The sequence below is a fragment of the Podarcis erhardii genome, assembly GCF_964252035.2.
Source record: "Podarcis erhardii genome assembly, chromosome: 4".
In the NCBI taxonomy this organism is placed as follows: Eukaryota; Metazoa; Chordata; class Lepidosauria; order Squamata; family Lacertidae; genus Podarcis; species Podarcis erhardii.
The window spans coordinates 15,016,872-15,029,406 of NC_138508.1; the positions used below are offsets into that span (position 1 = coordinate 15,016,872).

Genomic DNA, 12,535 nt, shown 5'->3' on the forward strand with positions numbered 1-12,535 from the left:
AGACTGTCCACACATTGCAAATATGTTCTGTTGTGCTCCTCTGTGTGTTGGTCCCAGCGAAAAAAAATCATTTTTTTTGTCTATTGGTCCAAATACTTCATTCCTTTACTTTAGAGAAGTGATAATGAGTGTTTAAATTGATTTTTTTGGGAAGGAAAAGCACATGCAAGTCTCCCCCACATTTTAAAAGTTTTTTGAGCGTGCTTAGTTTATTGGCAACAGATGTGCAGGTAACAATACATGAATTCAAAAACTTACGCCATGTGGTATGGCTTAATTTCTAAATAAGAGGTCAATTTTGTCTGAAAATCATACTTGTGCTGTCTTACAGGGAAACTCTTTCCCTCTCCATAGATAAGCAGAGAATAATTGATTTCCTGTAGAAAGGAGACAGTGGTACTCTGCACATGCCTAATGGCACACTTTCCTAAATAACTGCTGTTGCGATGAGAACAGCAAGGTTAAAAAATGCACCCCGTCCCAAGTCCAAATGTTGCCAGCTACAACTGGCGCGCGCGCGCACACGCATATGGATAAGAGCGTGGTTAACAAGTCATGAAATCCAAGCAGCATTTCAGTGCAATGCTCCAGGGCACAAACCTACGAATGGACCAATGGCCTGGAGTTCAAGACAGGCACAAATCGGCCAAGCAGCGGTGTACCTGCCACCCAGGGGAGGCTTACGCGGTTCTTGTACTTCCTTTAAGTATTTAACCCTCCTTCCTAAAGCGGGGGCGAAGGACACAGACATCGCGTTCAAGCCGAAGGGGAGCTGCAGCCAAGCGCTTGCTTATGCAATCCGCAAGCAGATTTCCTCAAAGCCTTCCTTCCAGAACAGCTTTGCGTGCCTGTTTCCACCAATGCAAGCCTCAAGGCACGTTTCTTGCCTCTTTGCATGGGCTTGCATTAAGTACTGTACAGTGGTACCTCTGGTTAAGAACTTAATTCGTTCTGGAGGTCCGTTCTTAACCTCAAACTGTTCTTAACCTGAAGCACCACTTTAGTTAATGGGGCCTCCCGCTGCCGCCGCACCGCCGAAGCACGATTTCTGTTCTTATCCTGAATTTCTGTTCTCATCCTGATCTTTGTTCTCATCCTGAAGCAAAGTTCTTAACCAGAAGTACTATTTTTGGGTTAGCGGAGTCTGTAACCTGAAGCGTCTGTAACCCGAGGTACCACTGTACTGCAAGGTAAAGGTAAACTAAAGGGCCCCTGGACATATTGATTTTGTGCACGGGCTTGCATTAAGTACTAGGCATATATACCCACATGCTCCTTGTTTTTTAATCATTTGCCTGGGCCTGCATTTAAAGACACACAGACCACCTTTGCTCCTTCCCTTTGCAAAAACACCAGCGTGCATCATCGCAGCCCTTGAGTGACAGCCCGCGTGGCCCAAATGACAAGAGAGAGAAGCGGAGGGGTGGGGTAAAAAAAAAAAAAAAGAAGAAGAAGAGCGAGAAGGAGCTCGTGCCTCTCAAGCTCGCGCCAACTCCGCCCAATCCGCAGCCCCGGCGGCGAGAAGCCGCCTCCGGATTGGCTGCCGCGGCTCACGCGAGCCAAGCCGGCAAACCGCCCCTCGGCCCGGCCGTATACACAGAGCGCGCGAGAGGCGGTTGACCGCGAGTAACCTCGGCGGTTTGGGCCGCCCCGCGCGACCTTTCTCCTGCATTGGCCGTGACGCGCTCGGGGCCTCCCCCTCCCCCCCGCGAGCCCCCCTCCGCGCGCGCGAGAGAGAGAGAGAGCGCGCGCGAGAGAGCGGCTGCGGGCCAAGATGGCGGCGCTGAGCAAGTCCATCCCTCACAGCTGCTACGAGATCGGGCACACCTGGCACCCCCGCTGCGGACGGGCCTTCGCGGACATCACCCAGGGGGCGCTGCTCGAGTCCCTCCGCATCTACGGGACCCTCTACCTGGTGAGGAAGGGCCCACCCCCCTCTTCCCCTGCTACCCCCCCCCCGGGGTGGGGAAATGAAGGGAGCCAAATAAAAGATTTGAGGCTCCCCCCCAAGTGGATGGGCATTGCCATTCAAATGGTGTATATGTCTGCCCGCCCCACGCCTTGGCATCGATTATGCGGGACAGGGCTTGCTTGTTCCTCTCTCCCCACACCCCCCAAATATTGTATTTAACTTGGCACCCCTGGTATGGTATGGAGGTGGGACGGTGCCCTTTGGGGTGTGGGAAGCGTTAGAGTGGGTTCCTGAAGAGGAGTGGGGTATGGCAGGCTGGTGGCAATGGTGGGGTGGTGAAGGGGGAAATGATAGGTATAGGTATATAGGGAGGGGGTGTTCAAATGGCCCCTTGGAGAGGAATGGGGATGGAGGACAGGTAGGCGGCAATGGTGGGAAGGGGGAAGAAGCAGCAGGAAGGATTTGTAGGTATGCGCTGTGGGTTAAACCACAGAGCCTAGGACTTGCCGATCAGAAGGTCGGGGGTTTGAATAATAATAATAATAATAATAATAATTATTATTATTATTTATACCCCGCCCATCTGTCTGTGCCTCCCCAGCCACTCTGGGCCACTCTGGGCGGCTTCCATAGAAACCAAAAATACAGTAAAATATCACACGTTAAAAACTTCCCTTAAGATGTCTTCTGAATGTCAGGTAGTTGTTTATCGCTTTGACATCTGCTGGAAGGGCGTTTATCGCTTTGACATCTGCCGTGAAGGGGTGAGCTCCCGTTGCTCGGTCCCTGCTCCTGCCAACCTAGCAGTTCGAAAGCACATCAAAGTGCAAGTAGATAAATAGGTACCACTCCGGCGGGAAGGTAAACAGCATTTCCGTGCGCTGCTCTGGTTCACCAGAAGTGGCTTAGTCATGTTGGCCACATGACCCGGAAGCTGTACACTGGCTCCCTCGGCCATTAAAGCGAGATGAGCGCTGCAACCCCAGAGTCATCCACAACTGGACCTAAGGGTCAGGCATCCCCTTACCTTTATATATCTGTAGGGAGGGTATTCAAAAGTTCCCTTGGAGAGGGATGGGGATGAAAGACTGGTGGCGATGTTGGGGTGAGAAGCAGCAAAGATATACTGTATAGGTATATATAGATCTATAGGGAGGATATTAAAATTGTTCCTTGTCAGACTGGTGGCGATTGAGGGAGGGGGAGAAGAAGGGTAGGTAGGTGGCATTTGGGGTGGAAAGGTATTAAAATGGGTTATTGAAAAGGTTGTGTGGCAATTGCTGGGTAGGGTGTCATTTGAAGGCCGGAAAGGGGCAAAGGGGGAGGGAAAAAGGATACTACTGGGAGTCAAACATTTGATGAATCAGACCACTCCATCCAGCTTTCTGACTGTAAGAGCTGTTTGACAATGGGATGGACCAGAGGTGGTGGGTGCTCCTTCCTTGGAGGTTTCTAAGCAGAGGTTGGATGGCCACCTGTCATGGATGCTTTAGTTGAGATTCCTGCATTGCTGGTTGTTGGGCTAGATGACCCTCAGGATTCCTCCTAACTCTACGGTTCTGGAGGGACATTCCCAGGACTACATGGAAATGCTGGGGATTGGACCTGGGATCTTCTGCATGCAGTGCAGTTGTTTGGCTACTGAGCTGTGCCCCAAATGTGTTGGAAGCTGACCCACATCAAGTCAGACCATTGGTTCATCTAGTTTAGTATTGTCCATGCTGACTGGCTGCTGCTGGCCAGAGGTTCAGATGGGGGGAGCTTGTCATTACTGCTAGAGTTGATGTGTGATCCTGGTTAAGATTTTGAGTTTAGGAAGTTGGGGAATGCAGAAGGATGCTTTCAGATCAAACTTATCAGCCCAGCCCAATATTTAGTCCAAGTGGTTCTCCAAGATCTCAGGCAGAGTTATTCCCCAAGCTGCTACCTAATCTTTTTAACTGAAGGTGCAAGGGACTGCATCTGGGATATTTTTCATGCAAAACTTCATATGCTCTACCACTGAGCTGTGGCCCCAGTGCATTTGCTCATACAAGCAGAGTTTGGGTCTAACAAATTTTTCGGCAGGTCAAATAGTGGTAGGCATACATGCAGGTTGAAAGATGAAGGGGGAAAGGATCTGGCTTTGCAGACAGAGGATCTAAAGTTCAGTCCTTGACATCTTTGGGTAAAAGGATGTAAGGTGTCAGGGCTGGGAAAGACTTCTGTTGAGGATTGAGCCACTGCTGGTCAGTACTAGATGAAATTGGCCATTAGATTAGATTGTGTTGTTGTTTTTGCTCTTGAAGGATAATAGTTAATTCATTTCCGAATGTATTTGGCTGTTGTAATTAGTCCATGTTTAGATTTCTGTATCTACAAGCTGGATTTGCTATCACTTTTGGTGTCTTGCAAACATTTAATTAGTTTGCGACAGGCTGTTCGTTATGAAATAGCAAAGAGTTTGGTGCAGTTACCAGTTAATCCCTTTGAACTTAGTGGGATTTACTTCTGAGTAAACATGCATTGAATTGTGTCCATAAACACATTTAACTGTTGGATTGTGATGTGTAATCTGAAGAAAAGCAGCATGTCTCAAAGTGTTCCTAGTTGTGTGTTTTTAAAGACTATTACAGTATGAGCTAGAGCAAGCCAATTCAATACCAGGCCCACAAACTGATTCCTTTGCCTGACTGTACTTCAGAATGTTCCTTTTCTACTTTTTGTGGGAACCTTGAAGCCTGACAGGTACAAGTGAGAATGGGAGTATTATCCCTTATCTCCCTAGAGTTGGAGGCACATGGTCTTTTTGCTGAATCTAGCCCCATTGGGAATCTCACTGTGCCTCTGACACTTTTTCACTCTGTGAATTACTGGGGTAGGGTAGGGTTGGGGAGAAGGGGTAGCATGGAGTGGAGAGATCTGTGAGTGTGAAAAGAGAGGTTGAGTAGTGGAGATGGGGGTGGAGAGAGAGAAAATGTATGGGATTTAGAGAAAAAGGAGAATTACCATATTTTTCGCCCTATAGGACGCACTTTCCCCCCTATAAAAATGAAGGGGAAATGTGTGTGCGTCCTATGGGGCGAATGCAGGCTTTCGGTGACGCCTGGAGAGCGAGAGGGGTCGGTGCACACCGACCCCTCTCGCTCTCCAGGCTTCGCGGACCTCTCCGCAAGCAGCAGGAGCGCTCCCGCTGCTTGCAGAGAGTTGCCTGCGTGCTGAAGCCTGCGCGTGCTGAGCTCAGCGCGTCCAGGCTTCGCGGACCTCTCCGCGCCTGGGGGGGAAATAACTTTTCCCCCTTTATTTCCCCCCCAAAAAACTAGGTGCGCCTTATGGGACGGTGCGTCCTATAGGGCGAAAAATACGGTAATTGAGAAATAGTCAATAGAAATAGGGACCTGTGGTTAGGGTAGCAGAAGGAGGATCAAACAGAAGAGGTTTGTCATGGGAGAAGGAGAAAGACAGAGCAATGTGGGGTGAGACTGCTTGTGAGTCTCTCTCAGCTCTTAGGCAGGAGGGAGGATGCCAGTTGGGTGAAAGAGACTTACAAGTACTGTATTGCTTCACTGTTAAGGAAGTGCTGTACACTATTTAGGATCACACCACAAAGGAGTGTCTCTTCTGTGGCTATGCATGTAGGTGGTGTCTTTCATGAAAGAACCAAGATGTTTTCTTGAAAGCAAGATGCATTAAGAAGAATTAATATTGTTGAATTAATAGGTTGAAGCTAGGTTTCTTTGATAAAACTGGGGTTTCTTCCCAAGTGCTGCTGTTTCCCCCCCATCATTTGATAAACATATGGTAATTTCAGATATCACTGAAGAATACATGGGTGAGAAGATGGAGATTCCGCCCCCCCCCACAATAGTTTTTAAAGAGAGGTTTTTGTGTGCATGCTAAAAATGGATATCATTATATCCTGCGTCTTGACATGACATTCAGATAGAAGGTGCTCTCCATCTTCCATGGATCACAGAAGCTGATTCTACTTCCTTTCATCCCCAGCCTTCCCATTCTTTCAAGAACGCCCAGACTCAATGTGTGGAGACTGTGCTGTAAGAGCTCTGTCAGACATGTTTCCTCTCTGTGTTCTTTCACCCTAGATCTCTAGATCAGTGTTTCCCAATCTTGATTCTCTAGCTATTTTTGGACTACAGTTCCCATCATCCCTGGCCACTGGTCTTGCTAGTTAGGGATGATGGGAGTTGTAGTTCAAAAAAACAGCTGGAGACCCAAGGTTGGGAAACACTGCTCTAGGTTACAAAGTCCTTTTGCACCACCGCTTCCTGACTCAGACTATGCATCCATCAAGCCTATAACACACACCATCTCTCTAAGCCTCCCCACATCACAGCACACCCCATTAGATCTTCAGTTGTGTGTGCAGCATTCTCCATTAACTCCCCACCTGCTGAGATCTGAAGGGCATCTACATGGAAGTCTGTCTCCTTTCACTAGACCCAGCTACAAACTGGGATTCTTTGCTTCTGTTAGAGGCGACCTTCAGTAGGAGAGCATTCCAGCAAATGCTCGCCTCTCTTAGATTTCAACACTGACAGTATATTCCTGCTCTATAGGAACTAAGCTAAGGTACATCCCATTAGTGGCTGAATGGCAAAGATAATTTGGGTGAAAGTGCATTCTTTCTGGGATAGAGTGAATGAGGCATCCAGAGCTCCCCCTGCTTGCCAGTGTTATACTTTCATATGTATACTCATGAGAAGTATACTCGCTGCACTGTTGAATCTAAGCTCGTTTGGGACCTTTTTGAGTTATGTATGTGTGATTCTGGCAGGCTCTGAATTGCTGGCTTTTTGTTGAAGTCTCACCTCCTTGATATCTGTCTACTAGTGGCTTGGCTGTGGATGAAAACTGGGAAGGGGCCAGCAGGACTGGGATAGTCATTAAAAACTGGAGGGAGGGATTAACCCATTAGTGGATAGAGACCTCCTTTACCCCACTAGTGAAAGTACTTTCAAAGTAAATACCCATGCTTGCTTTCTCAGAAGTAAGTCCTATTGACATAGTCAAAACAAAACAAATTCCTTCCAGTAGCACCTTAAAGACCAACTAAGTCAGTTCTTGGTATGAGCTTTCGTGTGTATGCACACTTCTTCAGATAGTGTGTGTGTGTGTCACTGAAGAAGTGTGCATACACACGAAAGCTCATACCAAGAACTGACTTAGTTGGTCTTTAAGGTGCTACTGGAAGGAATTTGTTTTGTTTTGACTATGGCAGACCAACACGGCTACCTATCTGTAACTGGTCCTATTGACATAGTTAAGGATTGCTTCCAAGTAAGTGTGCATAGGATTACAATATCAAAAGACTGAAAAGTTTGTTCCCTTTAATCCAACTCTACAATTCTATGATTCTATGACTCTAACCCATTACCGTATTTTTCGCTCTATAACACGCACCTGACCATAACACGCACATCGTTTTTAGAGGAGGAAAACAAGGGAAAAAACATTCTGAATGAAACAGTGGATGTATCATTTTTGTGCTTCATGCTGTGGCCACAGACATGTGATCTGATGGTGAATTTGGGGTGACCCAATGCAAAAATCCTGAGAATCCCTGTGGATCCATGCTTTGTAACCACGTTTTTGCACCATTGCAGCCCCAGGCAACAGTGGGTGTGTGATTTTTGGGGGGCAGGCTGTAGCCATGGACATGCTATGTGCTCTAATGGTGAATTTGGGCTGACCCAATGCAAAGATCCTGAGGATCCATGTGGATCCATGCTTTGTAACCACGTTTTTGCACCATTGCAGCCCCAGGCAACAGTGGGTGCGTGATTTTGGGGGGGCAGGCTGTAGCCATGGACATGCTATGTGTTCTGATGGTGAATTTGGGATGACCCAATGCAAAGATCCTGAGGATCCATGTAGATCCATGCTTTGTAACCATGTTTTTGCACCATTGCAGGCCCAGGCAACAGTGGGTGCGTGATTTTGGGGGGGCAGGCTGTAGCCATGGACATGCTATGTGATCTGATGGTGAATTTGGGGTGACCCAATGCAAAGATCCTGAGGATCCATATAGATCCATGCTTTGTAACCACATTTTTGCACCATTGCAGCCCCAGGCAACAGTGGGTGCGTGATTTTGGGGGGGCAGGCTGTAGCCATGGACATGCTATGTGATCTGATGGTGAATTTGAGGTGACCCAATGCAAAGATCCTGAGGATCCATGCTTTGTAACCACGTTTTAAGTGGGGAGGGAAGGAAAAATATAGAAGGGACAAGGAGCACGAGAGGGGTGTGCGGAGAACCAGCTGGCTAAGAATGCAGGAGAGGGGTTTAAAGGGGGGGGTGGAAGGAAGGCAAAAGTCCACCCACCCACTCAAGCCAGCCCTCTCTCTCTCTCTCATCTGCATGTTTTCCGCTGCCTGCCGAGTCCCCAGACGCAGCAGCAGCAGCAGCACCGGAGCAGGGACGCTCTGCTTTCCTCTCTACTTGCCTGGAGGGGAGGGGTTGCCTGGAGGGGAGGGGATTTCACTGCTCTTTGTTCCGTCTGAGCAAACAGCAACCAAAACAGAACAGGGTGGGCAGTAAGACCCTGAGGCAGAATGCAGGAAAGCAGCAGCCTCCTCTCCTCCGTGACGGCGCAATATGATTTTTGCCATGCACTTGGGACAAACGGCTCCAGGGACCACACATTCGCTCTATAACACGCACAGACATTTCCCCTTACTTTTTAGGAGAAAAAATCTGCGTGTTATAGGGGGAAAAATACGGTATATTGTAAGTTCCTTGCAAAGGCAGTTGAAACTAGTATAAACTTCCCAGTGGGAATTTAAAGATGATTCTTCAAACTGGAGCACAAAGTACTTTGTCCAGTAATTAATTAGTATGTTCTATGCAGTAGCTGCATGCTGGATTTCGAAGGGCCAGAAATTGCAAACATGCGCTGGATTATGCAGAAAGTTAGAGAGTTCCAGAAAAACATCTACTTCTGCTTCATTGACTATGCAAAAGCCTTTGATTGTGTCGACCACAGCAAACTATGGCAAGTTCTTAAAGAAATGGGAGTGCCTGATCACGTCAACTGTCTCCTGAGAAATCTTTATGTGGGACAAGAAGCTACAGTTAGAACTGGATATGGAACAACTGATTGGTTCAAAATTGGGAAAGGAGTATGACAAGGCTGTATATTGTCTCCCTGCTTATTTAACTTATATGCAGAATTCATCATGTGAAGGCTGGACTGGATGAATCCCAAGCCGGAATTAAGATTGCTGATGACACAACCTTGATGGCAGAAAGTGAGGAGGAATTAAAGTACCTTTTACTGATGGTGAAAGAGGAGAGCGCAAAATATGGCCTGAAGCTCAACATCAATAAAAACGAAGATCATGGCCACTGGTCTCATCACCTCCTGGCAAATAGAGGGGGAAGAAATGGAGGCAGTGAGAGATTTTACTTTCTTGGTTTCCATGATCACTGCAGATGGTGACAGCAGCCACAAATTAAAAGACACCTGCTTCTTGGGAGAAAAGCAATGACAAACCTAGACAGCATCTTAAAAAGCAGAGACATCACCTTGCCAACAAAGGTCCGTATAGTTAAAGCCATGGTTTTCCCAGTAGTGATGTATGGAAGTGAGAGCTGGACCATAAAGAAGGCTGATCACTGAAGAATTGATGCTTTTGAATTATGGTGCTGGAGGAGACTCTTGAGAGTCCCATGGACTGCAAGAAGATCAAACCGATCCATTCTGTAGGAAATCAGCCCTGAGTGCTCACTGGAAGGATAGATAGTGAAGCTGAGGCTCCAATACTTTGGCTACCTCATGAGAAGAGAAGACTCCCTGGAAAAGACCCTGATGTTGGGAAAGATGGAGGGCACAAGAAGAAGGGGACGACAGAGGATGAGATGGTTGGACAGTGTTCTCGAAACTACCAGCATGAGTTTGACCAAACTGTGGGAGGCAGTGGAAGACAGGAGTGCCTGGCGTGCTCTGGTCCATGGGGTCACGAAGAGTCAGATACAACTAAACGACTAAACAACAATGCAGTAGCTAAACTTTTAAACTTGTGTCTGGCTAAAATGTTCCCCGTATGATCACAGTTTTGGAAGCCTGATACATTCTGGTCTGGAAGAAGTCATTTAACAGCTGCAAGAAGTTCTACAAAAATACTCACTTTGTTAGCCAAAGTTGATGAATTGGTTAGGGGTTTAATTCAAATCTCATTCTTAGAGTATGATTTCCATGTATGCCAATGTCAGCTCATTGGCAGAACAGTGAAATAAAAAATGTAATACAAAAATAAACTTGGCTTATCTCTTTCAGATTGCTGCAATTCTCCGGAAACGAAAACTAGATTATTATTTGCACAAACTCCTCCCTGAGATCCTACAATCAACATCCTTTCTGACAGCAAATGGAAGTTTGTATATTGCATTTTTCTGCATTTTAAGGTCGGTTTAACTTCATTTTACATCTTTAAATAGCATTTTCTGTAATTAATGTTGACTTGTGGAATGAATTTATTTATTTGAAAAATTCTTACCTTATTCTTCAGCTGCAAAAAAGATTCGCAGATTGGCATACACATGCCAATAATAAGACTGTCCCTGCCTTTAGGCTTACAATCTAATGCACATACAGTGGTGCCTCGCAAGACGAAATTAATCCGTTCTGCGAGTCTCTTCGTCTTGCGGTTTTTTCGTTTTGAGAAGCACGGCTATTAGCGGCTTAGCGGCTATTAGCGGCTTAGCGGCTATTAACGGCTTAGCGGCTTTAAGAAAAAGGAAACAAACTTGCAACAGAACTTGCAAGACGTTTCGTCTTGCGAAGCAAGCCCATAGGGAAATTCGTCTTGCGAAGCACCTCAAAAAACGGAAAACTCTTTCGTCTAGCGAGTTTTTCGTCTTGCGGGGCACCACTGTACCTGTAACACAAAAGAAAAAGTGATTGGGAGAAAGAAAGAAAAAAGCATGCTGATAGTGGTTAGAAAATTCTTGTGTTTTCTCTAAAAAGGAAGCAAAATCCTTGCAAACTTCTGTGGCTGATGGGTAGGACTAGGTTGGTCATCTCTTTAGGTGCAGCATCCCAGTGGTCCTTAGACCCCTGGCTGACATGTTTTGTCCTAATTCTCTATGTGGTTTTTTTAAAAATGAGACTACAGCTATTTTGGGAACAAGATTAATGTATCTGCTAAAATGTAACCCTCCCATCATTATTTATTATTATGTTTAGATTGCTATCCCACCCCATCCCTAGGGCTTATTTGCTGAGCTTACATTCACATATTTTCGTTATTCTGGAGATGGCAGACAAGTGCTGTTTCCTCTTTGCTAGCTAAAAAGTGCTTACTTGCCATCAGGGGTCATCCTGTGGGATTATGAAAACAAGCCCGTTTTTCTGTTCAGGAAATGTCTCTTAACTCTTTCATTTGCACAGATCAGCAGCTTACAATGAAATATTTACCAAGTACACAATCTTGTTTTGTTCTCTAGGGCATAGTGAACTTGAGAAGTTTTTTGTTGTGTTATTTCTTCCTTTCCATGCAAACATATTTGCCACTTCAACTGTTAACATTTTGGAACAAAGTGTGGTCATTAGAGGGAAGGGGGAAGGACAATAATCAGTGCAAGGTACAGCAATCATGCTTCTTTCCTCTTTCTGACATTATCTAACCACTAATAACAAAGGCACCCCAGATTCTTTAATATGTTGTTAGAGCTGCTAATGTGCTGTAAGAATAAAATAAAGAAATGTAAGCCCAAATAACTTTCATTCCAACCATAGTGGGGGACCATAGGTTGGTCATTCTGATGTGTATCTGTCTTGGTTGCATATGGGCCACTTAATTGACCACAGTGCAAACATGCATGAGAACATCATGCCTCCAGAGAAGGCTGCCTGCTCCATCTTGGCATGAGTCACGGTTCTAGATTTGCCTCTTTCCATTCAGGGGGGCAGTTCCACGTGAAAGATGGAGAATGGGCTGCCGGTCCTTACACATCAACCTGAAAATGGTTAGTTTTAGAGAGTTAGACAGGGAAAAGGTTTTCCTCTGATATTGGCAGTTGTGTTTCCCAAGCTGTGCAAATTTATCTTTGTTTCTTGGAGTGACAGCTGCCACTTCTATAGTTCAAGGTGTGAAACTGGACAACATAGTAGAAACTCATCTTTGGGTTCTTCCTAAGAACATCATGATAGTTGCATTGCCCAGAGAAACTTTGTTAAGAAATTCAGAATAATTCCCCAGCCCACAAATGTTGCTTGCATGTGCCTACGTTTGTCATTCATGAGCTAAAAGTGGGGGAAAACAAGTTTTGTGAAGTTTCACAGCTTGCTTGGTTGTCTAGTTGACATTCCTTCCTTGGAGGTTTTTAAGCAGAGGTTGGATGGCCTTCTGTCATATATAATTTAGTTGACATTCCTGTATTGGAGGGGTTAGACTACATGACTCTCGGGGTTCCTTCCACAACTCTACAATTCTATGATTCTAACTCTTTCTTGTCCTAGGCAGTCACTCCCACTCTAAAAAATGAAAATAAGTGCATAACAAGTCAGTGGTATAAAATTCTGTGAGTGCATTGGAAATGTAATTTACCTATTGATTTGAACTTGAAACCAACCCTATTCCAAGGACCCAAAGCAGTTGCAGTATCAGTTAGAGCTGCTA

At 45.9% G+C, this 12,535-nt stretch overlaps 1 protein-coding gene across 1 annotated transcript in view; it reads left to right on the forward strand.

Annotated features, from left to right (window-relative positions):
- The first annotated feature begins 1,569 nt into the window (after positions 1-1,569).
- The window catches only part of TMEM135 (transmembrane protein 135), a 169,191-nt gene continuing 158,225 nt past the window's right edge, over positions 1,570-12,535 (forward strand). The window contains exons 1-2 of the mRNA XM_081860536.1: positions 1,570-1,915; positions 10,192-10,319. Of these exons, the coding sequence (XP_081716662.1) occupies positions 1,775-1,915; positions 10,192-10,319 (269 nt within the window). The 5' untranslated portion in view covers positions 1,570-1,774. The remainder of the gene's footprint in view (positions 1,916-10,191; positions 10,320-12,535) is intronic.